The sequence below is a fragment of the Chrysemys picta genome, chromosome 7 (assembly GCF_011386835.1).
Source record: "Chrysemys picta bellii isolate R12L10 chromosome 7, ASM1138683v2, whole genome shotgun sequence".
Classification (NCBI taxonomy): domain Eukaryota; kingdom Metazoa; phylum Chordata; order Testudines; family Emydidae; genus Chrysemys; species Chrysemys picta.
This window is the reverse complement of record NC_088797.1, coordinates 93203310-93230651: the sequence shown is the minus strand read 5'-3', so window position 1 is coordinate 93230651 and position 27342 is coordinate 93203310. Positions and strand designations below refer to the sequence as shown.

The 27342-nt window shown below is 41.6% G+C and overlaps 1 protein-coding gene across 6 annotated transcripts in view; it reads left to right on the top strand.

Moving 5' to 3' along the window:
* Nucleotides 1-27342, top strand: part of PRKG1 (protein kinase cGMP-dependent 1) — an 887331-nt gene that overhangs the window by 57283 nt on the left and 802706 nt on the right. For 2 of the 6 annotated variants that reach the window (XM_065552030.1, XM_065552032.1), the window contains exon 1: nucleotides 18761-19304. The exons of 1 other annotated variant lie outside the window; for it this stretch is intronic. Coding sequence is in view for 3 of the 5 variants with exons in the window: in XM_065552028.1 (XP_065408100.1) it covers nucleotides 23121-23431 (311 nt within the window). In the remaining 2 variants the exon portion in view is untranslated. Of the gene's footprint in view, nucleotides 1-18759; nucleotides 19305-22761; nucleotides 23432-27342 lie in introns of those variants that run through there. 3 more of the 6 variants (XM_065552028.1, XM_065552029.1, XM_042856860.2) reach the window with 3 other exon arrangements.

Sequence of the window (27342 nt, the reverse complement as noted above, 5' to 3'; positions counted from 1 at the left end):
GTCAAGACTTATGCTACTAGTTCAACATGTAGATTTTTGTTACTTAAAACAGATGGCCATCCTATGGTCTAGCAAATTTTGGAAGCATATAAATGTTTTGGGTAATTTGAATATCCAATATAAAAGGTGGCCATGACCACCTTTAATGACATTATCTTTAGGCCTGGTCTACACTGAAAAGTTAGGTCAACTCAGCGTGTTGCTCAGGGTGTGAAAAATCCACACCCTGGAATGACATAGTTAAGCTGACCTAACCCCCAGTGTAGACAGTGCTAGTCGATGGAATAATTGTTACGTTGACCTAACTACTGCCTCTTGGGGAGGTGGATTATCTACATCAATGGAAGAACCCTTCCCATGAGCGTTGGTAGTGTTTACACTGAAGTACTACTGTGGCGCAGCCGCAGTAGCGTTTCAAGTGTAGACAAGCCCTTAGAAATGCTGAGGCAGGTCCTCAGATGGTGTAAATTGCCACAGCTCTATTGACATCAGTGGAGCTATGACAGTTTTCATCAGCTGTGGTTCTGTCTCACTGTCTTCAAAAATGGCACGTCTGTGATTTACATTACATTCCTGTTTTTTAGTTTGTACTTACTAGCTAATGCTGTTATTACCAGAAGCACAGCCTTTCATAAAAAATAATTCTCAGTCATGTCAAAGTATGATTTGCCAGTGGATAAGAAGGATATTTAAAAGGTGTCCCATGTGTGGTCAGAGGGAACTTTGTACTACTCAAACCTAAACCCTCACTAGTTTAATGTTTAGTTAAATATTAAAAATTGAACTTGCAGGTATCCAGCTTAAAAAGCTGGTTAGAAAAAAGTGAACAGGACCTGTGTGAGGAAAGCTCAGTTACACCAAATTATAGTAGTAAAACATATTCAATACTCAGGTCTCTTTGCTTCATGAATAAACCAAGATTTAATTATAGGTGGGGCTGGTAGCATCGCCTGTTAAGGTTGCCTGTCATTTTGCATGATAAGACACTGTTTTTAATTGCTTATAACTTTGCCAGACGTTCACTGTTTGGGCTGACATTTTCCATAACCGATATGCCTGAGGTTGCATATTTTTGGAAAATTGCAGCCAAAATACTTTAGCCATTTCTGAGAAAAGGGCTAGGGGAAAATATGTTCTGCTCATGTTTTTAAAAAAAAATTCTGGTGACCTTCTCTTTGAAAAAATATAGTGCCTAGATGCTTTGGAGCAGGAACTTGAAATTTGTCAAGGGGATGTTTTTTGTGTCAAGAGTCTGCCTTTTGCCATCCTTGTAAAATCTGCCTAAATTTGGCCAGCTTATAAGCCTTTGACAAATTGCAGTTCATATATGCTCAGTAGAAACGTCTTCAATTTTAGCAGCTAAAATTGAAGAAGATTCCAAGATTCCATCCTCGCTAAGCATGATCGAGCTTCATAGCTCCTAGTAGTGACCAGGCTGTGCATGTGCCATCCCCATATAGTGACTGAGCATTCTCCTGTCCTGGGCAACAGGACAAAAGCCAAACTTTCCTTCTAAATGCTGCTTCAGGCCAGAATGGGGCCAGCCACTGGAGCTGACAGCAGGGAGACTGTCTCTCCCTCACTCTTCAGTGATGTACCTCCCTGCTGATGCCCATGCAGCATGGAAGAGGAAGCAGCCTGATTCAAATCTAGATGGGGGTAACAGCATTACAAAGAGGAAGACAAAGGAGTAGACTGGAACAAGGAGTCTGGTGGAACTGGATGGCGAGGGGCAGAAACTAATTGGGATTTGGATGGAGAGACTGAGAGTGGTCTGGGCAAGGTGACTGGGACTGAGGTCCGTGGGAGAGAGAGGACTTAGTTGGCTGAGGGGGAATACTGAAGTTGCACAAAGAGCTAGGAGGGAGAGCAAGACTGGGACTGGTAGGACAAGGAGATTGGGATGAATGGAACCCAAGATTCCTGAGGGTATGTCTACACTATGAAATTAGGTCAATTTAATAGAAGTCGATTTTTATAAATCGATTCGATAGTCGATTGTGTGTGTCCCCACTAAGCACATTAAGTCGGTGGTGTGCGTCCACAGTACCGAGGCTAGCATCGACTTTCGGAGCATTGCACTGTGGTAGCTATCCCACAGTTTCCGCCGCCCATTGGAATTCTGGGTTGAGCTCCCAATGCCTGATGGGGCAAAAACATTGTTGCGGGTGGTTCTGGGTACATGTCGTCAGGCTCTCCCTCCCCCCGCCCCGTGAAAGCAATGGCAAAAAATAGTTTCTCGCCTTTTTTCCTGGGTTACCCGTGCAGACGACATACCACGGCAAGCATGGAGCCTGCTCAGTTCACTGTCACTGTACGTCTCCTGGTTGCTGCTGGCAGACACGGTACTGCATTGCTACACAGCAGCAGCTCCTTGCCTTTGCAAGTTAGCAAAGACGGTTAGCAGCCATATTGCACCGTCTGTTGCTGTTTCCTGGTTGCTCCTGGGCAACCTCGGTGAGGTCATTTGGGGTCGCCTGGACATAAATGGGTGCTCCTGGCCGGCCTAAGTGAGGTCGGTAGGGGATGCCTGGGCAGACATGGGTGTTTCTGGCTGGCCTCGGTGAGGTCAGTCAGGGGCGCCTGGACATAAATGGGAGTGACTCCAGGTCATTCTCTTCTTTAAGTTTCATCTAATGGAGATTCAATCCTGCCTGGAATATCATGCGAGCTGGAGGCTTTTGCCTCGGGCTGCTCTCCCAACTGGCAGCATCGCACGGTTGCACCTACCCCTTGCTCCCATGGCTCATGAAGCTCGGACAGTTGTAAGGAACAGTTCAACTATAGGCTGAGCAAGTGCAGAATGGTGGTAGAATGAATGTTTAAAAGTGCGCTGGCGCAGTTCACTGACTCGGTTAGATCTCAGCTAAACCAATATTCCCATCATTATTACTGCTTGCTGTGTGCTCCACAATATTTGAGAGTGAGGGGGAAACGTTTATGGCGGGGTGGGAGGTTAAGACAAATCGCCTGGCTGCTGATTATGCGCAGCCAGACACCAGGGCCGTTAGAAGAGCACAGCAGGGCGCACTGTGCATCAAAGAAGCTTTGAAAACCAGTTTCATGACTGGCCAGGCTACAGTGTGAAAGTTCTGTTTGTTTCTCTTTGATGAAAACCCGCCCTCTTGGTTCACTCTACTTCCCTGTAAGCCAGCTGCCCTCCCCTCCCCCCTTTGATCACCGCTTGCAGAGACAATAAAGTCATTTTTGTTTCAAATTCATGAATTCTTTATTAATTTTGTCACACAAATGGGGGGATAACTGCAAAGGTAGCCCGGGAGGGGTGGGGGAGGAGGGAAGCGCCGAGTGGTGTGGTGGAGGAGGGAAGGACAAAGCCACACTGCACTTCAAAACTTATTTATTAAATGCCAGCTTTCTGTTCCTTGGGCAGTCCTCTGGGGTGGAGTGGTTGAGTGCCCGGAGGTCCCCCCCCCCACCGCGTTCTTGGACGTCTGGGTGAGGAGGCTATGGAACTTGGGGAGGAGGGCAGTTGGTTACACAGGGGCTGCAGCGGCAGTCTGTGCTCCTGCTGCCTTTCCTGCACCTCAACAATACGCCGGAGAATATCAGTTTGATCTTCTAGTAGCCTCAGCATTGCATCCTTCCTCCTTTCATCACGCTGACGCCACCTATCATCTTTATCTCGCCACATGTTCTCGCGTTCATTTTGTGCTTTCCTGCACTCTGACAGTGTCTGCCTCCAGGCATTCTGCTGGGCTCTTTCAGTGAGGGAGGACTGCATGACCTCAGAACATTTCATCGTGAGGGTTTTTTTTTTCATCTTCTAATCTTCGCTAGCCTCTGGGACGGAGATGATACGGGGAGCATTGAAACATTTGCAGCTGCGGGAGGAAATAAAAGGGAGAGTAGTCTTTAAAAAGACACATTTTAGAGAACAATGGGTAGACTCTTTCTTTCACGGTGAACCAAGCTATTAACATTACATAGCACGTGTGCTTTCTTTACAAGGTAGCATTTTGCCTCTTATATTGAGGGCCTGCCAGTTTGGCGTGAGACATCATCCACGCAGGGCTGGTGGGCAACAGAATTTGGCTTGCAGGCAGCCATGGTAAGCCACAGTCTTTTGGCTTCTTTAACCTTCAGTGGTTTCAAACAGCAGTGCCCTCATGTCACATACCAAGCACCCATTGAGTTGGCCATTTAAAAAGGAGGGGCTGCGGTTTTCAGGTTAACGTGCAGCACAAACTCAACTAAACCCCTCCCACACACCCAATTCTCTGGGATGATTGCTTCAGCCCTTCCCCACTGTGTGGCTAACAGGCTTTGGGAGTACATCAAGGAGAGCTTCACTGAGATGTCCCTGGAGGATTTCCGCTCCATCCCCATACACGTTAACAGACTTTTCCAGTAGCTATACTGGCCGCGAATGCATCCCAAGTCTTCAGGACAAATTAATCATTAAACACACTTGCTTTTAAACCATGTATTATATTTACAAAGGTACACTCACCAGAGGTCCTTTCTCCACCTTCTAGGTCTGGGAACCTGCCTTCGGTGGGTTGGGAGGGTACTAGATCCAGGGTGAAAAACAGTTTCTGGCTGTCGGGGAAAACAGTTTCTTTGCTTGCTTGCTGTGCGCTATCTTCAACCTCTTCCTCGTCCCCAAAATCCGCATCCCTGTTGCGTGCAAATCCATTGATGGAGTCCACGCACAGGGCTGGGGTAGTTGTAGGGGCACCCCCTAGAATGGCATGTAGCTCATCATAGAAGCGGCATGTCTGGGGCTCTGACCCGGAGCGGCCATTTGTCTCTCTGGCTCTTTGGTAGGCTTCCCCCTCTCTCCCCCCCGGTGGCCCCGCCAGTTGGGTCCCTACCAGCAGGGCCGGTGGGGGGGCAAAAGGGGCAGCGACATTAAAGTGCTGCCATGGTCCTGAAAGCGCTGCTGCAGCAGAGCTTTAACGTCAGCTGTGTAAGGGCCGGTTCCAGCGGCCACTTCTTACCAGTATGCCGTACCGGCCTACCTTCATCTCTAGTTATAAGCAAATAAAGCTGAAAAATGCTTTCAAGAGGCTGTCTTAACAGAACAAGCTATGGCCTTTTTTCAAGATAGTTTCCTTACAAATATACCTTCAAGCAAGGTAGCTTCACAGCCCACATGCTCCGTTTAGTTGTCATCTTAGGTGAAAGATAACGTGGGGTCTTTGTCCTCTTGTGTAGTTCAGTAAAATAGATTCTTCTGAAGGTTACTATCCAAAGTAAAGTTTATTCATGCTGTAAGAAAGGTGACATGGACTCTTCTGGTAAAGGAAGTTTCATGAAAATTCATCTGTTTCCTGCAATCTCAACCACTCAGCATCAGAGCAGAGGGAGATCTCCCCTTGCTGGCTTGATGGTCCTGTTTACCTTCATTTGTAAATTGCACTCCCATTGTCTTAGTGTAACTTGGAAGTACCTTCAAGGTCGCTGAACCACATTCCTTTGTCTAGGATGGGGTAACTTTAGCCCTGCCTGGCAGACATACTTTGATTATCCCTAATACGTTTGTAATTTTGGATTTGTTCTCCATACATACACCACACAATAATATTAATGAATTATTTATTGCACACTTTTCAAATCCTGCTATGAAGACAGAATTATTTGTTTCCGTATGGGCATTTTAGTGATGCTCATCATTATAGTATTTGTATGCTTCACAAACATTAATGATTTTTTTATCTTCAAAGCTTCTGTGAGGTGAGTGGTATTCTCTCCATTTTGCAGATAGGGTGCTGAGACATAGAAATAAATGGAAAATATTAGGGCTATCAATCGCAGTTAACTCAAGCAATTAATGCAAAACAAATTAAGAAGGTTTAAAAAATAGCCGTGATTAATTGCAGTTTTAATTGCACTGTTAAACAATAATAGCATACCAATTTAATTTATATTTTTGGATGTTCTACATTTTCAAATATATTGATTTCAATTATAACACAATACAAAGTGTACAGTGCTCACTTTATTGTATTATATTTGACAAATATTTTCACTGTAAAAAAGATGAAACATAATAAATAGTATTTTTCAATTCACCTCATACAAATATTGTAGTGCAATCTCTTTATCGTGAAAATGCAACTTACAAAAATGTAGAATTTTTTTTTACATTGTTTTGTTTTTGATACAGTAATGTAAAACTTTAGAGCCTACAAGTCCACTCAATCCTACTTCTTGTTCAGCCAATTACTAAGGAAAACACGTTTATTTACATTTATGGTAGATAATGCTGCCTGCTTCTTATTTAAAGTCCACCTGAAAGTGAGAACAGGCGTTCACATAGCACTGTTGTAGCCGGCGTTGGGGTATTTACATGCCAGATATGCAAAATATTCATATGTCCCTTCATGCTTTGACCACGATTCCAGAGGACGTGCTTCCATATTGAATTTAAATTGGTATTCTATTACTGCTTAACAGTGTGATTAAAACTGTGATTAATGGCAACTATCAATTAATCTCATGATTAATTGCAATTATTTTTTAAATATTGGACAGCCCTAATAAATATATCCACTAATTTAGGGTGTCCAATTTGAGATGACTAGAACCTTATTTTTCAGAGTACTTAGCAATATACAGAACTTTACACATTCAAGCCCAGCTTCCATTGACTTCAGGTGTGGCTGTGAATTCTCAGCACTTCTGCAAATCAGGCCCCATGGTCTCAAGCTGGTCATGTAGAAAATGAAAAACACACAATTAATCACCACCTGTGAAAAGTTTGGCTTAGGTGTCTTGATTAGGAACTTTGTGGCTCAGACAGGGATAGAAAACAATTTTCCTGCACAGCATTCAACTGCCTTAATCATGAGACCATCCTTTTTCCTTCTGCAGTTCCATGCAATTTTTTTCACATTACTGTACTCAAAAACAATGTAAAACTTTAGAGCCTACAAGTTCACTCAGTCTGGAACAGCAGTTTTAACTGCACACCTTCCAACTTCAGCAACAAACCAGGCAGGGTCCTACAGACAATAGCCTTCTTTCTACATCACCCCAGTTAATCCTTAGAGATGGTCCATGCTGTGCACTGAATGAGGCGGTGGTTCTGTGGAAAAATAATGTGATTGTGTAGTTAAAGACTGTATTATAATACATGTGAACAAGAGTACTGAATTAAGGTTGTGCAGGCAACCTTAGTGCTTAACTATGCAACCCTAATAACCATCTTTTTACATAGTTTTTGTGTGTAATTATGGTCTCACAGCAGCATCAGAATTTTCTGGCTTGAGAGCTATGACTTTCTGAATATTTACCTTTTTAAAAAATAGGGGGAAATTATAGCTGAGTCCCTACTTAGTTTTCTGTCAAACAATTAAAAAGTCACTTAAGTTGCAATAAAGCTGAAGTTGCGTTTAAAAATGTTTTGTTTGTATAAAGTTCAAGTTAATTGCTTACAATATATTGGTTAGCATGATGCTGAGTGGTGAAATATGGACCTTCACAAAAATAACAATGGCAATAAACTATACATTGAGACAACAAATGTGTAAGTGCTTTTTTTTATAAAAAAGGAAAAAAGCAAAGGAAATTTGCTTCCTTTAAACTTCCTTTAAATAGGAATTAAGGTGATCAATCAAATAAACTATGAAAAATTAAGAAAAAAACAAATTAAGGATTAAAAAGGATTATGAAATTGCAAAGTCAAGTTAGGAAATGCCAGAATGAATATTATTCATGCACTCATATTTTCTTTCCCCTTGTGTGTAGGTATGTGTGATACAACCTTCAATTACATGCAGAAGTGACTTCATGTGAAAACTTTGGTGTGGCTTGCCTATCATCACATAAGAAATCAAAGGTAGAGGCAGGAATGGAATCCAAGTCTCCAGGGTGGCATTCAACTGCCCTAACCATTAGACCATCCCTCTTTTTCTTCCTGCAACCCCCTGTCTCATTCATTATAAACCTTCTGACTTCTGCAACAAATAAGGCAGAAATCCTACAGAAAATATGGGATCATGTAATTAATAATAGTCTCATAATGTATATGCACAAGAGGGCTTGTGACAGTGTGCAGGGAGTGAACAGGTGAGCCTGCATTTTGATCACTTATGCTAATTAGTTCCCCAGAGGAAGCTAGTTGTGGTAATTATCTAATCAGGTTGGTGGGGCTGGGTGGGGTAAAGATTCAATTAGTCTATCAGCCCAAGTCTGATAGAGACACAGGAAGGAAGTTCCCACAGGAGGAGGGGACACAAATTGAGAGGGGAGGGGACTAGGGTTAGCTGAGCCCAGTTATGCAGAGGTCTCCGAGAAAGGAGACCTCTGTTCCCCCTCAGATCCTGAAAAAGCACTATAGATATAGTGAATAGGCTGTTGCATGGGGTCTGTAGTGATATTGGTGGAGGTAACTTGAAATAAAAGGTCATTGAGTGCATACCTGGTGGTGGTGGAGTCAGTGCATTTTCTGCAGGGAAGAAGATAGGAGTGGAACTATGCCCTGTTACAGTGCTGAATTAAGATTGGGCAGTGTTCATTCTGGCATTTCCTAACTTGAATGCTTGACTTTGAAATATTTTAATTGTTAACTTTGTATTCCTATTTTTCTTCTGCTTTAGTTGATTGGTGAAAGCAATCCCAACTAACATTAAACAAAGGTTTTTGTTTGTGAATAAGAAATGGGTAGCTGAAGACTTGGTCTGGTTGACATCTATGGCAAAACTCCTGTTGACTTCAATAGGTGTAATGGCTTTGCACTCAATGCTATTAAACTTGGGATGAATTTGTCCCTGTTAATGTCTTAATTTATTCTAAATTGTTCTTAGTATTTGGCTTTTTTAGTCCTTCTGCTGCCTCATAAATTTCTCAAATTGAAATACCTAAGATTTTAAATAACAGCATACCTGCACATATAAAATATTACTTTTTTGCAATGATCATGATTGATTCCCGCCCTCCCCCCCAGGATTATGGCCAACTACCACAGACCTCTGTTAGTCTCTCTCTCTCAATCAATATAAAATTTCTTCTGAAAATTACATTTTTAATGTACTTTGTAAAATTTAACATCTTTATATTTAAAGAGCTATGGAATTCTGAGATGATGCATAAAGTTGCCATTTTAATGGTCTAAAAAAGATGAAATATGCTTTAAACTAATTGAGTTTGCTGACAAGCACTGGGAAAACAATGAATATAAAGTTATTTTAGCAAGGTAATCAAAAATATTTCTATTTTTTTTAATTTAACTCCCCACAACAGTGAAGATTGAATATATTTTTACTGAATAGCAATCCTTCAATTTTTCAATATTTTTGTTCAGATTCGTCATGTTTAGGAATTAATTTGTCTATTAATGTTCTTAAATAGAAATAACAGTATTAGGTTTATGTGCCCCCTGAATTTGTGTGAAAGCCTTCTGAATTGGCTGTCCATTAAAATAAAGGCAATAGGGGTCTAGTAAATTATTTTTAGGGCTGGGAGCCAGGAATTCCTTAGTTCTAAGAGGGCTTCTACCAGTGACTCACTAGTCTTGGTTCTGTTAGTGATTTAAACAAAACACTTCATCTCTTTGCCTACCCCCATGGGAATTTCTGTAGGATATTGCACAGAATTATATCCCTGCTATAAGATTCTATAGAAATCTTAAAAGAACCTATAGAAAAGTTACAATTCTCTATTAAATTACATAGATCCCTCCATAATGGGATCAATTCCCCTTCTTGGTAAAATGGAGATATTCCTCTGACAGAGAAAGTTGTTGGGAGAATTAATTAGTTAATATTTGTACAGCATTTTGAAACATTTAAGAATTATCCCAAAGTCCAACTAGAGCACAAAGATTGTGTGGTGGATGGGTTTGTAGGGGAGAAATAAATGCATACAGTCTGCAAGTGCTTGTGCATGAATAGGCACATTCACACTGATTTCTTACCATCCTACATATCTTGGAGTCCAGACCACAGCAAAGGTAAAGCATCCGGCCCACACACCCCAAACAACAGATTCAGGGTATGGAAAGGATGGGGCACAACAAATATTCGTTTAGGAGCATTTTAAATTTGTGTTGGGGTCTTTTCTGAATATTGTTACACCCCTGCCAGATATAGTCAAAAATGCTGTAGTTCAGGTCCAAATGTTTGCTAAGAAAAAAAGCTGTCATTGGAGGATATGTTACCCTGTGTGCTTAAATAAAATATATTATTCTAAATGAAAATATGACTCTTTAAAAATGCTATGTTAACTTGTTCTGAATTCTAACAATAAGCCAAAGAACCAATAATAAAAATATCCTTTTAGTTACAAAAGTAATAATGTTGCCGAATATTAACATCATACGGATAGCTTTACTTTAGCTTGAGTTTGGATTGTGTTTCTTAATGTAACTGCATGCATTTGGATTTTCACTTTCAAATTTTTGTTTTCATATTGATATTTGTTAAGGGTCTAGAGCAGGGGTCAGCAACCTTTCAAAGTGGTGAGCCGAGTCTTCATTTATTCACCCTAATTTAAGGTTTTGCGTGCCAGTAATACATTTTAATGTTTTTAGAAGGTCTCTTTCTATAAGTCTATAAATATAACTAAGCTATTGTATGTAAAGTAAATAACATTTTAAAAATGTTTAAGAGGCTTCATTTAAAATTAAATTAAAATGCACAGTCCCCCAGACCGGTGGCCAGGACCCGCGCAGTGTGAGTGCCACTGAAAATCAGCTCATGTGCCGCCTTTGGCACATGTGCCATAGGTTGCCTACCCCTGGAATAGAGAGTGGTTCTGGTTGTCATTGAATTAAAGAAGCTGGACACTAGAGGGTGCAATTGTACCTTAAGTTTTGTCTTATCTTTACAAAAATTAACATTAAATAACAGGGAAAAAATCTGAAGAATGTAATGCCTATAAAGCTATATAGACTGATTAAGGGAACATATTGAAGGCTGAATACCCATAGAAAGGTGAGAGGTAAAATGAAGGTTGAAATTACGTTATGCCAAATGAAAGAGTTGAAAACAATCCAATTACTAGATACCTATCCTTTATGTAAATAATCATGTATTTTACAATAAAAGAACAGTAACAATTTACAAAATTGTCTTGAATTAATAATCTTGGCTCTCAATTGAGGACACACAATAAATTTACTTTCTATTTTCCATTATTGAACACCTGCATATTGGCAAGGATGGATAATATTAATCATTTCTATTATACCAGCAGTACATCCATTAACAAGGTGTCTAATGCTTTCAATTTGAGACTGAGGTTGGACTTCACATGGATGGATTCTGTATGAAAAGTTATCATGATTGTTTGGGGCAAAGTTTAAATAAGAACACGGAAGATAAAGCACTAGTCTTAGCCTAAATCAGTTCTTGCAGAGACAGATTAACCATGAAAGGTTGTAACCATCATATATTTGAGACTGAAAATATTTGTTAGAAAAGCACAGACCAGCAGAACCAAGGGTCTTGTGTTTTCCCCTTTAGAATAACCATTTGCAAAGGTATTTTTAGTGTGCATTGAGAAAGTTCGTATGAGTTAATATCATTGTTCTCTTGGGATTAAATTCATCTCATCCCACACCACAGAACACATATGAAGGCAAAGGGGCATAGATGAAGCTGTCATGCAACAGGATGTGTACCCTGTCTGCACACTATAAAGAGGATTCTATGTTGGATCAGGAAATTTGGAGGTAGCAGGGATTGCGGAGGTTGGCTCATAGGGGTGGCCACTGGACCAGTGATTGTGTAGAACTGCTTGCTACAAATTCCTGTATAAGCAGACTGGTCATAATTTCAGTTCCTAGGATAGAGTAGTGGCCATACAATAAGTAATGATATGATAGCCTGTTGATGGCGATGAAATTCAACCCCAGTCCCCAAACCCAGGGTGGGTCATCCTTCATGTATGCATATAGAAGAACCTTTGTTTCACAAATGTGGTGTTGGTGTTTTGTGAAGGTGCGAGTAAGAGCACTGTTCATCTCCTGAATTACATTACAATTCCAGGACAGTCAAGATTTAAAAAAAAAATAAAAAAATCCAGGGATGCTTAGTGCAAAATCTGACAAAAGTTGATCTGTTATGTTTTGATGAATGCAGCAGTCACTTACTAAAAATATTAACAAAGAAAAGGGTGCTTTTTATCTTAATACAAAAATTCTTTATAAACTTAAACATTTTTGCACACTCCAGCGGTTGATGCTGATCTGTGTTACCCAGTGTAAATCAGAAATAACTTTAAATCAGTGGAGTAACAGCAATGTAAAATCTGTGAGATCAGAATTTGGCCCTTGACCTTTAGAGTTTGCTTGGATAATCCCTGGAGACTACATCAGTATTTTTAGCATAAAAAACATTAAGGGATGAAACAGTTGTGACTTTAGTGTGAGAAAGCAGCATATGATGATGGAAACCAGCTTTTTAAAGTTACCCCCACTTTGGAGTTGTCTTCTGAAAGACACATTTCAATGGAAACCTCTTATAATTCCGGATATAAAATCTTCATGGAAAACTTTATGGATTTCTAGAGCCTATTTTGATCCCCTACCTAAGTGAAATTTTTATAGTTGCATTGGTCACACAGATATTATAAAAAAAAGCTAAAATAAATTCTTTCATGTTATTAATCAGTCTCTAAAAAGGAAGAAAAATGTAAATTGCACCAAAACTGATCTGCAAGAAAAACATGTATCTTGTTACAGATAGTGCAAATACATACTTATAAAATATTTATTTCTATTGTCTGTATACTCACAGTGTATATGGAATAAATTTAATAAGTATCAGAGTAAATTTGATCAGTTAGGCTATATATTTGCTTATGATGCACCCATTCATAAACACAACTTTAAAAAAGTACAGAGTATTTTAATATTGGTAGAGTAATAGACCTGTATTACTCATCCAATTTCAAGTGTTATTGAGATATTTTGAAGATTGGCTAGATCAATACAACAGACCTAGGCATGATAGTTAAGTGGTACTTTACTAGCAAAAGGAGGTAAGACAAAGGGCCATCAGAGGAAAAGTCCAGAACTGGACACCAGGAACTGACAGTAGAACTTAATGTTAGTACTAGAAGTTGTAAAATACCACCAACAAGCTTTTTTTTTTAAAAAGCAGTAAAATACAAAAAAAAAAAGTTATGGAGAAAAATGACTTGGATAAAAACAATGAGCCTCTTACTCTTTTCTGATGTGCCTTTCTGAAAACATTCTGTTGCTATCAACTGTTTTGCTGTCTGAGAACTACAATAAAAAAGCCTATTGGGAAGGTTGATGGAGGCTTGGGTAAATGAAGGATGGCACCACTAGAACATTGAAATTTGAGTGGAATTGAGCATAGATGTTTTGAGAGTTTAGTTGAGATACCAAATAATGTTTTAAAAGTAGTATGCAACTTTGTTTATTTTACAAGTTAATCTAAAATGTACTAAAGTTGATATTTTCACTCAAACCATAGTATATTCTATATACTGATTTTTGTCAATATAACATGGAATAGTGGTGCAACAAATCACCATTCAGAGTTGTATCAAAAATGTATTTAGTTGTATTACAGAAGTGTCTAGAGCTCCCACATTTGTTAGGCTATATACAGAGTAATGCTTTTTCTACACAAGCACTTTTGTCAGTAAAACTGTCAGTCAGGGATGTGAAAAAAACACCCCCTAATTGACAAAAGTTTCATTGACAAAAGCGCCAGTGTGAACAGCACTATGTCAGTGGGAGATGCTCTCCTGCCAGCATAGCTATCACCACTTGTTAGGGGTGGTTTAATTATGCTGGCAGGAGAGCGCTTTCTTGCTGGCATAAAGCGGCTACACAGGAGACCTTACAGCACCGCAGCTTCAGCAGTACAGCTGTGCCACTGTAAGGTCTGTAGTGTAAACAAAGACTAAGAAACAATCCCTGTCCTGAAGAGCTTACAATCTAAATAGACAAGCCAGACAAAGGGTGGGAGGGGAAACAGAGGCATAGATATAGGACAGTGACAGAGAAGAGAACATATATGTCCTAATTCCTAGTCTGGTGTCCTCTCATAGGGTCCATGTACAACAATCTCAGAAGTGTATATTGCCAGAACCTTTTCACTGAACACCCTAATAAAAATATTTTGAAATATGCTATTTTAGCATGTGAAAAGATGACTGGCTGTATAAGCTTCATCATTTAACTTAATTATCTCCTGTGCCAAAGCCATTACCTGTCTGTAAGGCTTCTTTCATCTCTGCAAAGGAAAATTTGCGATCTGCATGAAGCTTTCACTTAAACTTGCCCCATCTACTGTGTGCTGATTTTTCTTTCACGTTTCTCATTTAAAATGCAAACTGTAGAGTTACTAATCTTCCAGTTTTCATCTTGATGAAAAAAATACAAAGGATTAAGAATCGAGTTGCTCCAGTTTGGAAATGCAAAGAGGGGGAGAAGGTACAGGGAGCCTCCCTCATCCTGGGTTAGATAGGAGCTGCTAGAATGGCAGTGTTTGTCTTCACTAAGTGCATGACCAGGAGTACTCCATGCTCTGAAGAGTATATGGGCAGAGGTCTACCCAGGGTGCTACCCTTTGAACACTGACCAGCAGTCGGAGATGTCATTCTATACACTGTAATGGTGAATATGGAATGAGGCAGTGCTCCAAGGGAATCTGTGCTCTACTAAAGAGCCATGCCTCATTCTTATGGTCTATTAACATGCACATTAAATGACACAGAGCTCTGTAGGCCATTATGATCACAAAATATTTTTTCTCAAGAACTCTGTCCTATTGTGTACAGAATGGCAGTATTGTAAGGACTGAGTTATGGGGAACCCCTACCTAGTTCCTTTGGAGAGGTGGGCTGCATGATTACAGTGAATGAGGAAGAGGATCATACACTGAATACTCAAGATACAAAATTCTCCGAGCACCATCCATCCTGCACACTGATGGCTGAATTAAAGTAAAGGGAATGTGAGAATCTGATTGAGGCCTGAATGAGTCAGGACAAGCAATTTCAAGGAGCGGGTCTGGCTTCCCTACCCTTATCACAGATCCTGCACTTTCAAGTGCCCTCGGCATTTTGCAACCTCCCCTATACCCTCCTCACCCCTTGTAAAGGACAGTACATGAGGGTCAGAGTGTGACACATACTTGGCTTACATTTCACTTCATCAGTCCCTAAGTTCATATGTCAGTAGCTTTAGCTGGAAGGAAAAGGAAGGGGCAGTTGCAGGGTTTTCCTTATTTAAGTGGTGCTTTTGCTGTAAGCAGTTTGTGCCCTGGGACTACTGAGAAGAGCTTATCTGTGCAGGGATATAGTCAATGTCTGACTGCAGTAAGTGGAAAACAGCAGTAAGAACTTGTTTTGACAGTGTTCAGAATGTTTAACATGCCCGCCAAAGGATTATTTAAGATATGTGATTCCCCACTCATTTTGAAGATACCTGTGACCGGATCCATCTTACACCACCATGTACCTCTGCTGTACACTGGACTGACTTATTCACATAGTTAAATTTATGTGCTTGAGGAAGGGGGGGGGGGAAGCATGGACGTTGGGTGAACTGCTGGTTCAGGGAGGCTAGCCCCCAGCCCTGCCCCTTCTGCCCAAGGCCCTTCCACACTCCTCCCGCTAGAGCCCAGAGTCCCCCCACTGTGGCCACTGGTCTCTGCCCCAGGCTAACGCCCCAGCCCCAGAGCACTGGGAGGCTGAGCAGCGTGGCCCCAGCTGGGGCCATGGTACAGGGGAAGAGCCACCCTCAGAGTGGGAAGCAGGAGGGGAACTGGGGGTGGAGTGTGGGCAAAGCCACACCCGGCTGTTTGGAGAGCTCAGCCTCCCCCAGCCTATGATACCCACCCACCACCCATGGGGGGAAGTAAAGAAAACTTCAGTGCAGGGGTGCAGGAATACATTTGCTCAGTATCAAGGAACTCACTCAACTATGCTCCTGTTCTACCAGGCCTACCTCCAGGTCCCAGGAAGGGACCCACACCCAGAGTCTTTCTTTGCAGCAAGTTTTTGTTCAGGTTTTCTTTTTTAATTTAATAGATCTTGAGGGGTTTTTTTTTCTCATGTATTGTCTGGCTTTATCTGTTCAAAATGATCCTTGCACCAGGGTGCCTTTCCTGGACTGGCAGACTGGAACAGTTTCATGTTCTTTACAAGTGTTGCCTCTAATTTTTCCTTTTTGGTAACTGAAAGAATCCACATACTAAAAAAGGACCTTGAATCCCCCTATACCCATAAGATAATAACATTCAATCATGAGACACTGATTTCCTACACGTAAGAATCATTGGTGTTTAAGGTGCACTGTTCAGTGCAAAAGATTCTAGCTCTTCTGGACAGCTGTGTTCTCTCTCTCTTGTTCCTCCCAGGGGAGGAGGAGTGGACTTTAGTTATGTTTTTGTATTGGCCATATATTCATTTAATAGTGCTTATTGGGAAAAGGAAGAAAGTCCAAAAACTTCCTCAATGTTGAATCATAAACATCATGAACTAGTGATGTTTATTTAGGAGAGAAAAAGGAAAAATACATTGCCCGCCATCATTAAAAAGAATGAGAGTTATTGTAACTTAGGCTTGGTAAAGTAGATTTCTGTGAACCAGTAACTACAGAAGCCCCAATATTAACTCCTAGAGTTGAATTGCTTCCTAGTTCATTAATCTGATTCATACTGTAGGGCTCTCTTATACCTTTGAGAGGCTGTGATGTGCTGTAGCAGGGGGAGGAGATGTAGAGCCTGAATGGGAATTGCTGGAGGCATTCTGTGAAGGACACAAGCAGGCAGAATGCTTCTGAGAGCACTGGGAAATATGCTCAGAAATGAGAATGCTACACCGTTTTATAAGGTATAATGTGTGCTTCTCCCTCCCTCCCTCCCCCCCAGTACTATTCTCCATTTACAAGAAAATGTGCACAGGAAACAGAGCCAGAGCTAAACCTACCTGACCATGCCTTCTCTAGGGCGTGGAGTGCCCATTACCTTGCTGACCCCTCCCCCCCCACACCCCCCATTTGTGCTGGAGAAAAAATAGACATTCTGGATACCCTCTGTGTAGGTGCACAGCGGAAGAGACTGAGGGACAGGTTACATGTTTTCTTTCTCCTACTTGTTTATTAGTGCAGGGCATCCAGAATCTAACATTTGTAGACTTTATTAATTTAAGGATGTAATGATAATTTGCAGACATAACATCTTGGACTGTGATCTTTTCAGATCACCTAAACCAAACCAGGTCAGGTTTGGTTAGTCCCTACTTGGAAACTTCAGGAAAAACTCATATGCAGGGAAATGGTGTTGGTGTTTCAGTACGCGACACTCTTTGCTCTGAGTCAGTACCCCAAAATAATGATATAAGGGAGAACTGTGCAGCTAAAAATATCATCTCTCAGATGGGACAGAATGCACCTTTCCTGATGAAATGTAAAACTAAGAACAACTTGTCACCAAAGACAATATAGCACTTTTTTGCTAGAATTCCAGCGTTAATCAAATTCAAGTTTACTTATAATTTCCACCTGTAGTTTTAATAGGGTTTGCTCTTCACTTCTTGACTTAAACTGTAATGTAGCGTTGCTGTACACTCTTAAATAGTAATGTATTCCATTTCTTAAGTGGCTCTGTTTTATTGGTAGTTAGAGATACATGTGATATTTATTTACAGAACCTTGGCATTGTGTATCTGTCTTTCTACTGCTTGTGGGAAAATGTCCTATAAATTCCCAGCAGTTCAGATCTCATAAACCCTGCTTCCTACTTAAAACTGTAGTCTGATCTCCTCCTACAGATAGTTTGGAGAGAAGCCAGTAACAGGACTGCAGTGGATTAAACCAGAAAAAATATCCCCAGCTGGAGGAGGATATTTAGGCATGCATACAACCAGGCAGCTCTGGATTCTGGGGGGAACCTCTCAGCTACTCTGGCTTGTTCCAGCCTGATGATGTCAAATCTGATCATTGAGAGGTGCAAATTTTCATTTTGATTGAAGGCCTTTGAAATATCTGTCTGCAGTTAAGTGGAAGTGCGAGCTGCATCTGTTGACAGATGACCCTTGCAGAAAGGATTAGTAGCAATGGCATTTAAAACAGAGGCGCTAGGAATATATATTCTGAATCCTAGTGCAGGTTCAGGAAAATAAGGACCATCCAACTTTAAAGGGACAGCATATAATCCCTAATGTCCGGAACAGAGGTGTGTGTGTCCTCTGTGGTGGGCTCATTCTTTCGGGCCAAAGATTGGATATGTGTCAGGGTGCTGGCCCTTTTGGATGTCAAATTACAGCTATGTGATCTGAAATACACTTGGGGGGGTCCACAAGAACACTTACTATTACAAAGATTTACCCTTCTCGTGTATAAATTGCCTTTTTGTTTTCATTCATTTGATCATTGCCTTACCAATGAGAGTATGGCAGCATTTAATGTGGGCAGCATCTAGAGCACATACTTAAGGAAAACTAAGTGGCCACTCTAAAATCAGAATTTTACCTTGGGGTACTTAGCTGCACATGAACTAATTAACTGTAGGCCCTTCTGTTTGTGTGCCTCATTCTTCCACTGTGGTTTGCTGTACACTATGGAGCTCTAAGGTAGGTGCCTCACAAGGATTCCTCAGCTGGAAGATAGAAGCATTAAATTATTCAATTAATACGTATGAAATGCACAGAGAATTGGGATGAAAGCACTGTGATAAAGTGGTTGGCCCCTGTAAATGAAGCAGGTCTGGCATCCCCGTACTGGAACAGGTGCTCTCTGTCTGGCCAATTAAGAAGGTGGGGCAGCACCTGGAGGCTATACAAAATTAGGGAGTGACCCAGTGAGTAAGAATTCTGGTGAGTCAGTCAAGAAAAATCAGGAGAATCAAGAAAGTCTGTGTGGAAAACTGCAGAGAGCAGAAAAGCTCTCTAGGAAAAAAAAGGGGGGGGGACTTATCTGGATGCCAGTGGAGGGGCTAGCTTGCTGACTTTCAAGGGCCAAAGCCAGGGGTTGAAGGCTGAAAAGGGCTGGGGGCTAAGAAACCAGTGAAGGGGCAGCCTGCTGTCCCTCCTGAGTCAGAGAGAGCAAAGGCTGAAAATGCCTGGAGTCTGAAAACAAACAAAGGATGATGCCTGTTGGCTTTAAGCTGGAGCCAAGAGCCTTTGAGCGCTGAAGCTGGGGAACAGTGAAGGAACTTGTCCATGTACATTTCCAGGGCTGGACAGCTGGACCCAGAGGAACCACCAGAAAGCCAGAGTGAATGAGGGATGCTTCCAGCTAAGAGACTGGGGGGGTTCCTACTGGGAAGGAGCAGGCTTGTACTCCACTTGGAAGGGTTGGAGTGGCTGCCATGGTACAAGAATGAGAGAAGGCTACAATGAAGAGCTAGGGCATGGTGAGTGCTGCTAGGGTTGCATCGGAGAGCCAGGGTGTGATCAGGGACATTTGGGTTGTATTAGATGTGTTGCCTAGATTATGGTGCTGGGACTTCATATGCACAGGGCTTTCTCTTCTGATCAATTAACTCCACAAGGGCTCTATGGACTCAGAAAAACACTTTAGACTATTTGTGGGGACTGTGATGCAGGGGAACTGATATAAGTGTATCAGTCATGGTGTAGCCTGCCATGGAGGGTGCTCTAAGTGGGCCTGCCTCATGACAAGCACCTTTATTTGTAGAATTTTTTTAAAAAATTATTTTTGAAAGGGACAGCCCTCCAGGTCCCCCAAGGACAGAACTGTCACTGAGAACACAAACGAGAACACTAACCCATGAGCTGCTCAGAAGATTTTAAAAAAGGAGATCCACACTGATTTCGCAATTGTCCTTCCGTGTCTTTAGGACATTACAAAACAAATGCTATTAAGCTAGTGTCAACAGTCTTCAGAGATGATCACTTGGGAAGATTTGGCTGATAGTTGGTAAAGTGCATTGGGATTCTTTGGGATAAGAATATCCTTATGTTTATTTGTTTGTTTGCTGCAATGTGTCACTCGGACTGTCTCTGGATCTCATGGTTTCCCTGGCTACCACAAGAGCATGTCCTTTATGCATAATCATGTATTTTATTTTAGAAATAATTTAAGGTAACCAATTTTATTGCTCATAAAAATGAGAAGCCAATAGCAATGGCTTAAGCAACCGTAAGCAGAAGATGTGTGCACTTTTAGAACCATTGCTGTCATCCTATTTCAGAGCATTGTGTGTATGATGCTTCATAAAACACATCAGTCTTGACCTTCTACACCTCCGCCAGCATTATTGATCTAGTGTAATTTCATGGATGTCTTTTCTCTTACAAGTAACATACAGATATCTAGATTGTAGGCTATGCACTGTTAATGAAATCTAAATAAAAGAATTACGTAGCTTTGTTATTTGTTACTCAAAAGTTATATGGAACAATTTCCATTTTGTGTAACAATTGTTTTGAAGTCTTAGCTTGAGTGAACAGCCTTAATCTCCGTATCTAGGTGTCTATATCCAATCTGATAGAGAAGAAAATGAAAAAATAAACATGGTGTTTACAAACTAGAAACCAATGTTAAAATGGATGTAGTATATCTGCTTAACTTTAAAATTGAAATATTGTGATAGTATTGGGTGTTGTGAATCTTAGTAAATTGTGCAGGTTTTATTTAAGTGGGGGAAAATATGCAGCACAATGAGTTCTGAAGTTAAAGCATTTTAGAAAATGTCCCTATTTTGAAAAGACAAATGAAATTGCATCACTCTTGGGTTTAACAAATGCAGCCAAAAGATTTAAACTGCTGCATATTTATTTTAAATGGTATTTGAACATTACATGTAAAACAAAGTTGTTCCTTGAAAAATATATTAGGGACCAAATATATTCAAGCAGCACAGAGGCTCGCAAAATATTTATGGTAAGTGTCCAGCCCCCTAAAACAATATTTTGCATAAGGAATTGCTGAAGTATATTTTTCAACTCTTCATTCTTCTTGATATTATACAGACTATCAGCAGGTGCAAAACTGGGACTGTGGAGTCAGTCAAATGACAGTAATCAACAACAGAAAAAGATAAAAAGTGGATCCATCTAGCTCAGTGGTTTGAGCATTGGCCTGCTAAACCCAGGGTTGTGAGTTCAATCCTTGAGGGGGCCCCTGAGGGATGTGGGGCAAAATCAGTACTTGGTCCTGCTAGTGAGGGCAGGGGGCTGGACTCAATGACCTTTCAAGGTCCCTTCCAGTTCTAGGAGATAGGATATCTCCATTTATAAATAAATAAAACACCCATTTGTGGCACCCTACACCTGCTACATTCTGCCCATTTTGGGGCCTTGCCCCCAAATTCTAATGCCTAAAAGGAAAACTGGTGTAGCCACTTCTACTGCACTGACAAAAAACTGAACCATCATGCATCCTGGTACATGAGGGCTGCAAAAACCCAGATCCAGCAGCTGGGTCTTGGCAACTTCTGTCCCTAAATTCTATAAGCGTGATAGAACACAAGTACTTCCTGTGCATGGGGCCCTTCCATTTTTGGCACAAACCTCCCAAGTTGTACTGTCCAAACCTAATCACTGCTCCTACGAGACAAGAAACTCTATGCTCCAGCACATCATTTGCAAGACAAAGCTAAAACACACATTCTGTGCCTGGGTTTTGCTCCATCTGGAAAATGTTCTATTGGATGTGTAGAAGCCAAGTGTGTCTGCTCTTATTCCATTATAAAAATATCATTGGCTACATCCTGGCACATGAACATGTGAAAAATCCAACTAGGCACCTAGATCCAGCAGCGTATAGCCAAGTTTTTTTCACTTACAGTATGGGGATTTATGGCCAAAGCATTCTGTGACTACTGGACAGTGGAAATTGAGTGATTGCAGTCAAAAATTGGCAGGATCAAGATGCCAGGTTCTTTGCACTGTTCTGTGGGAATTTGGTTGGGTCTGGCCTTGTTTTAGTGCAGTAGAATAAAGCTTATTCTCTACTGCTGTTGTGGAATATGGGAGATGAGGGATAAAAATTGTCTGGATCCAGCTACTGGAACCATTGTTATGCCCTTATTCTATTGGAATGCATCAGAATCTAGAAACTTTGATGTACCTAGGGGCTTGTTCTCTATTCATGTAATGGAATTTTGGGGATTGCTGCCCAACACTACAGGCTCCACCACAACTCAAGTGGTATCTACATTTTGTTTGGGTTTGTTTTTGTTCTTGAAGCATCCCTGCACCAGGGTACACCCTTTTGGGGAAGGGGGATGCAGTAGGAGTAGTTATACCTGTTCTCTATTCACACTGTGCAATTTGGGATGTGGGCCAAACCCTGGCAAGACCCAATAGGAACCCTCAGCACCACTGTGAACGGAGCTTGTGCTTAGCAGTCTGTTTCAGGCTAAATGAGAGTTTAAGTTTCTTCTAAATTTAAAACTGACTTACTGGCCTGTGAAACATTAACCAAAGTTGCTTATTTCTAATAGTTGTAATGACAGTGAATTAATGAACAAACTGACTGTAAAATCTGAATGCCTGGGATTCACTGGAACTGCACTGGGTGGAAACAGATTAAAGATTTTTCTGCAGCTGGAGTAGATGTGGTAGCATTGTGATTGATTTTATTCATTTGGGGGTGTGTAATGGGTGTAACTGCAAGAGTGTAGCGAACTGCAACCCTGGCGGATGCTGGACATGCCCCTAAAACGTGGCATTTAAAAGTAAGCGTCTGGAACGCAAAATCACCACCTTATGCCCCCACTTCCAAAACAGAGTCGGGGCAGAGGCTCGGAAGACTCGTTAGCCTTTAAGTAACCCTACCAGTGAGACAGTCATAGAGGCAGTGCAGCGGCATCCTGCAGACGCCCCTTTCTTTCTTCTCCCCCCCCCCCCCCCCCCCTCTTGCTCTGTCTCTCTCCCTCTCTCCAGTCTAGCCTGACGCAGGCAGATCGAAATCACCCTTAACAACCCAGCCTCCGGTGGAGTGGTGCCGGTGGGGTTCCGTTTAAGATTATGTCTCTAATCCTCCTTCCGTAGCTCAGCGCGGCTCGCTGCCAAGTCGCCCAGCCACACGGCGCAGGCTGGAGGCGTGTTTAAAGGGCGAGCGGAATCTGCCGGCGGCAGGTCGATCGGGAGCGATCGGCAAAGTTGGCTGAAGTGGGAAGCTGCGGCTACTTCGGGGAAAGTTGCTGGGAGCGGGGGAGAGACCGGCTGCGGAGGAAGGCGCCCCGGGCCCGAGGAGGAGTATGGGCACTTTGCGGGATTTACAATACGCGCTGCAGGAGAAAATCGAGGAGCTGAGGCAGCGGGATGCTCTCATAGACGAGCTGGAGCTGGAGTTGGATCAGAAGGACGAACTGATCCAGAAACTACAAAACGAGCTCGACAAGTACCGCTCGGTGATCCGGCCCGCCACCCAGCAGGCGCAGCAGCAAACCTCCAGCACCCTGCAGGGGGAACACAGGACCAAGAGGCAGGCAATTTCAGCCGAGCCCACCGCATTTGACATCCAGGATCTCAGCCATGTCACCCTTCCCTTCTACCCCAAGAGCCCACAGTAAGCAGGGTTTAAAGCGTTGTGTACATCCTGTCTTTGGTAGTTGAATGGTCTCTGTATTGTCTGTCCATCCACTTGTTTAGACGAGTCCTGCACCTTCTGCTTTCCATTTCTGTTCTCATTCTCAGAAATATTCCTCCTAACGCTTCTCTTGGGCTGCCCACATTTCTTCAGCCACGGGAACTGCACGCATTCCTATTCCGTGGTGTCTTTGTCAGCTGTCCAGGTATTCCCGAGCCCACTGGGAGCAGAGTTCCTAGACCGTGAAGGGGGAAAGCGCATTCTCCCTATTAAGGGGGTAAAATTGCCCATCCAAAAAATAACCCCGCTAACGGCTGCTTCATCAGACTGTCTTTTCCAATGTGGTACGTTTTTATGTCTGTGTTTGTGCTCATGGTTTCTGCCCTGAATTTGTCCGCATTGCTGAATGGTTGACGTTTGAACTATATGAAGCACAATAGAATTTACTATCCTGATTAAGGTGTACGCTGATTCTTAGAGGGGGGGAAATAATCAAAGGTTGCTAATTCCTGAGCTGCTGATAGCTAGCATCCAGAAAGGCAAATCAAGTCTCCTGATTTCTTGTTTTATTCAGTATTACATCTGACAAGTGTGGGTTTTTAAAAGGTCTTACCTGACGCAGATCCATAGTGTTACTGGTTTCATAGCGCTCTGCTCAACTGCTTTGCACGTTTCCAGGGGTCCAGGCTGCATCTGAGCTGTAGCTGCTAGCGCTGTTCTCAGGTAGCTAAGTTCGCACATTTTTAGGTTTTAAACATCATCCTTCGGGACGCATAACTTGGATATAAAAATTGGCTCTTGGCTATACCTTACCAGCCAAGCCTACCGAACTCCTAGAGGAGATTTAAAATATAAATCCGACACACCACACCCGTTAAACTGCATTTCAATAATCACTGAGGTTGTGATACAACTGACAAAACCAAGGAAATTCCGAGGTTAAAAGTTGCATTGCATGTATACACTGAGCCAATTATGGCTAAGTATTAGAGCACATGTTGTCATGCGCTACTGAGAAACTCCTACACTGTCTATGCGCAACAGGAGTGAAGGGCTGAGGGGAAGAGTGTTTCCTTGCTTTTTTGTTTTTTTCCCATCCTCTATAGTCTTTGTCTACATCTCTTTGTAACTAGACTGCTCTAGCTGTAACCTGACTGCTGAAAACTTGGCAATCGTCCTTGGTTCAGGTGTGTAAGAAGTGTTTTCACTGGTGCTCGTCATGAAGCATCTCCCCTTGAGTCTGGAGTGAGAGAAGGTGTTCATAGTTCGATGGGGCAGGGAATGTAGGTAATTGCGGATGTGGTTTAGAATGGAGCGTCTGCTGCTTTTGGAGCGCAAAATCAGTTTTTGTGGCTCAGCTAACAGAACGCTTATTTGGCGACACAAGTTCTCACCCCACTTCTTTCTAGTCTTGTAAATTAATTTAATGGCAGACATACCTGTGTATCTAATGAGGTATGTGGCCTTGTCTACCTAGACATATTTGGATAAGGAGGAGGTGATAAACTGACAGTTTCCTGGATAGTTTATAGTTCTGTGGCATTTTATTGGATTTTATGGAGGGCTCTGGAGTAATAAATATCAAGCAATTAAATTTATTAAAAGATAAAATGAGCGATAACTAGTTTGGGGTGAACAGCGATCAACACCTTGCATCCGAAGAAGTGAGGTTCTTACCCACGAAAGCTTATGCTCCCAATACTTCTGTTAGTCTTAAAGGTGCCACAGGACCCTCTGTTGCTTTTTACAGATTCAGACTAACAGGGCTACCCCTCTGATACAAGAGACCTCTTGTCAACGAAAAATAAAGCTGATCAAAGCTTTGCCGACTGTGTAATGTGGAGTGAAAGGTGAGGAGAAGCTGGTGGGTGAGTGACAAGTGTGGGGAGTTCCTTATCTGCCATTCTGTCCAACTACAGGAAAAAACCGGGAAGATCCTAAGGTGAAAAACCATACGCAGGTTTCCATCAGACTCAGGTTCTGAGTAATGCCCTGCCTTTCTTGATATTACCCCTCCCTGCGCTTGTGAGCTTTTTCAGGGGGGTGGGGGGAGGAAGCTACTCCAGTGACTTTCGCCACTGTGCTGTTTTGGTTGTCAACACAGTATTTGAAGGGAAAGTTGCAATAAATCTCTTTCAAGCTTTAAATAAAATTGGGAGATCATCTATCCTTGTTTCACACTTGCCGTCACAGACTATGCAAATTGGTTTAAGTGAGAAAACTGAGCACGTATGGAAGAGAGACTACATCCTCCATGCAGTGCTTAATATCTTCTTCACTCCCCAATAAAATGTTGATGTGTTTGGTCCCATAATCACGAAAAAGCTTGTGTACTTTTAAATTCATGGCTTATATCAAAACACCACACGCAGTTTCATGTGTTAGCCGCACGATTAAGAGTCATTTTGGAAATAAATGTTTTTCATTTTTGATATAAAAAGGTTTGCAGTTCAATATACTAACTTAGAATATTCTCCTAGACCATAAGGTGAGTAGGAATTTGTGTGGGTGGAGCAAATCTGCTAGAGGAAATATCTCCTAAATCTGCTAAGTAAAATATATACCCAATACTAAAGCTAGCATTGATTCTCTTGTACACGTTACAATAGTCTAGCCTCTTTCTATTCGATTCAGTTCACTGCTTGCCTAATGTTTTGTTTAAATATTTGACGTGTATTTGTCTCGTTTGTAACCATCAAATTTGTCTCATTAAGAGTTAAAACTCAGAATCCCAGCTTTTGGGAAGTCTTTTTCCCCCTGCCTGCTTTCACTAAAGCTAGTCAAAGGCTGGAAGGCAAGAGGGACCTCATTAAGTCAAATCTGTCTAATGTTTATAGCTGACATTTTCCTTACGGTATGAGCGGCTAGTGAAAGGAAGCGAGGCGGGATTTCTCACAACATGGCTTATGGGTTGTTAAGACCATTCTTGTACTACTCTTTTTCCCATGTGGGAAGTATGAAGCAGGGTACTCCAGCAGTTTGACACGTGGTCATTGTATTCATTCCAGTTTGTATGGGTTTTCCCATAGAAAAGCCTTTGAAGACTCTCTGTATTTGTGTCAGTGAAGCAGAATAAGCAAGGAATAATATAGGTCTGTTTTTCACTTCAGCCAGATTGAGGAACAGCGCAAAGTGGCTAACAGATCTGGAAGTTTGAAAGTGAGCTATAAATTCACTGAAGTGGTTCTTCTTGGAAAGTGACACAATGCAATACATCTCTGATAGATAATACAAGAAGCTTAAATATTTGGGTTATTGATTGTTAATATCCCAATTGTTTTATATTCATGGGTTTAAATGACCACCTTCTAAGCAAATGAATGTGAGCACATCTTATTTGGAGATATTTTAAAATATCTGCGTAGTAAAGCTTTTGTCTAAATCTAATAAACCAAACACACCAGTCATACCACTTTTAAAACGTTAATTCCAAGTCTGCAGGCCCTGTGTACAATCAGATCAAATTTAGTAATTGTGGCTATGGTTTTTTTCTTAAGAAAAAAGGTATGGAGATATAGAAAGCGCTATTCAGAGTTTACAGAATTAATATCTTGCATAAGAACCACTTTCTGTGCAAGGTTACAGGCAATTCAGATCCAGTTGTGAGAATCAGAAATAAGAAATTTAATTCACTGTCTTCTCCAAATATTGACGGGCGGGGGGAGAGTGTGTGTGTGTCACGAAATCACATCAAAATAAGGTACTTTGCTGGCATCCTCTTATTTAGGGAACAAATTCGCAAGAGTGCACTTCTAATTCTCTCGGGCCTTTTTAGATAAGGGAGTGATTTTCCTACTGTAGCCGTTTGGTTGCATTGTTTCAATAGTTTAGGAATGTAACTCTAATGTGTAGTTTTGAGTGACTGTAACATTTGACTGAGAAGATTGTTA